Raw genomic sequence first — 1,009 nt, 5'->3', positions numbered from 1 at the left:
AGGGGTGCAGCACCCAAAAAAAGGGGGGGGTGACATGGGTAGGGGTGCAGCACCCAAAATGGGGTTATGTCATGAGGGGAGGGTGCAGCACCAAAAAAAGGGGGTGATGCTGGGGGGGTTCAGCACCCAGAGGGGGGGTGGTGATGTAGGGGGTTGCAGCACCCAAAGGGGGGTGATGCCATGGGTGGGGGGTGCAGCCCCTGCTTGGGGTCACTCACCCACGGGGGAAGAGGTGCCCGGGAAGAGCCAGGTAGGATCCGTCCTGGAACGTGGCACTGAACTGTCCTGGGGCGTCTGGGGGGACAGGGGAGTCAGGAGTGGAGGGGGACGATGAGGAGGGCATCCCGCCCACACTTTGGGTGGAAAAATGGGGAAAATGGGAGCAGGGACCCACCGCCGCCCCCGCTGCCCTCCTGCCAGTCGTGCTCCAGCTCTGCCAGCGCCAAGCCTGTGGGAGAGAGAGGAGATGGGGGACACGTGTGCCCTCTGTGTCCCCAGGTGTCCCCTCCATATCTCCAAGTGTCCTCAAGTACACCCTCCTGTGTCCCCAGGTGTCCCAAGTGCCCTCCCAGTGTCTCCAGGTGTTCCTCCAACTCCCCAGGTGTTCCCCACGTGTGTATCCCCCGCCGTGTCCCGAGGTGTCCCCTTGCGTCCTCCCATGTCCTCAGGTGGCTTCGAGTCCCCAAGTATTCCAAGTGTGTGTGTCCCTCTGCGTCCCCAGGTGTCCCCAGTTGCCCTCCCCATCTCCCCAGGTGTCTCCAAGTGTCCCAGATATCCCCAAATATTCCCCACGTGTGTATCCATCCCCCCTAATGTCCCCAGGTGTCCCCAGGTGCCCTCCTCATGTCCCCAGGTGTCCCCCCATCTCCCCAGGTGTCTCCAAGTGTCCCCAGGTATCCCCAAGTGTTCCCCATGTGTGTCTCCTCTGCTGTGTCCCCAGGTGTCCCCAGTTGCCCTCCCCATCTCCCCAGGTGTCTCCAAGTGTCCCCAGGTATCCCCAAGTGTTCCC

At 62.7% G+C, this 1,009-nt stretch overlaps 1 protein-coding gene across 1 annotated transcript in view; it reads right to left on the bottom strand.

Annotated features, from left to right (window-relative positions):
• HSPG2 (heparan sulfate proteoglycan 2) overlaps positions 1 to 1,009 on the bottom strand; it is a gene marked incomplete at its 5' end in the record, with an annotated part of 26,234 nt that overhangs the window by 3,673 nt on the left and 21,552 nt on the right. Inside the window, 2 exons of the mRNA XM_017839836.1 lie at positions 219 to 294; positions 395 to 448. Of these exons, the coding sequence (XP_017695325.1) occupies positions 219 to 294; positions 395 to 448 (130 nt within the window). The remainder of the gene's footprint in view (positions 1 to 218; positions 295 to 394; positions 449 to 1,009) is intronic.

The sequence above is a fragment of the Lepidothrix coronata genome, unplaced genomic scaffold (assembly GCF_001604755.1).
Source record: "Lepidothrix coronata isolate B3197 unplaced genomic scaffold, Lepidothrix_coronata-1.0 Scaffold509, whole genome shotgun sequence".
NCBI lineage: Eukaryota > Metazoa > Chordata > Aves > Passeriformes > Pipridae > Lepidothrix > Lepidothrix coronata.
Note: the sequence above shows the minus strand (reverse complement) of the source record. Positions and strands in the feature narration are given on the sequence as shown.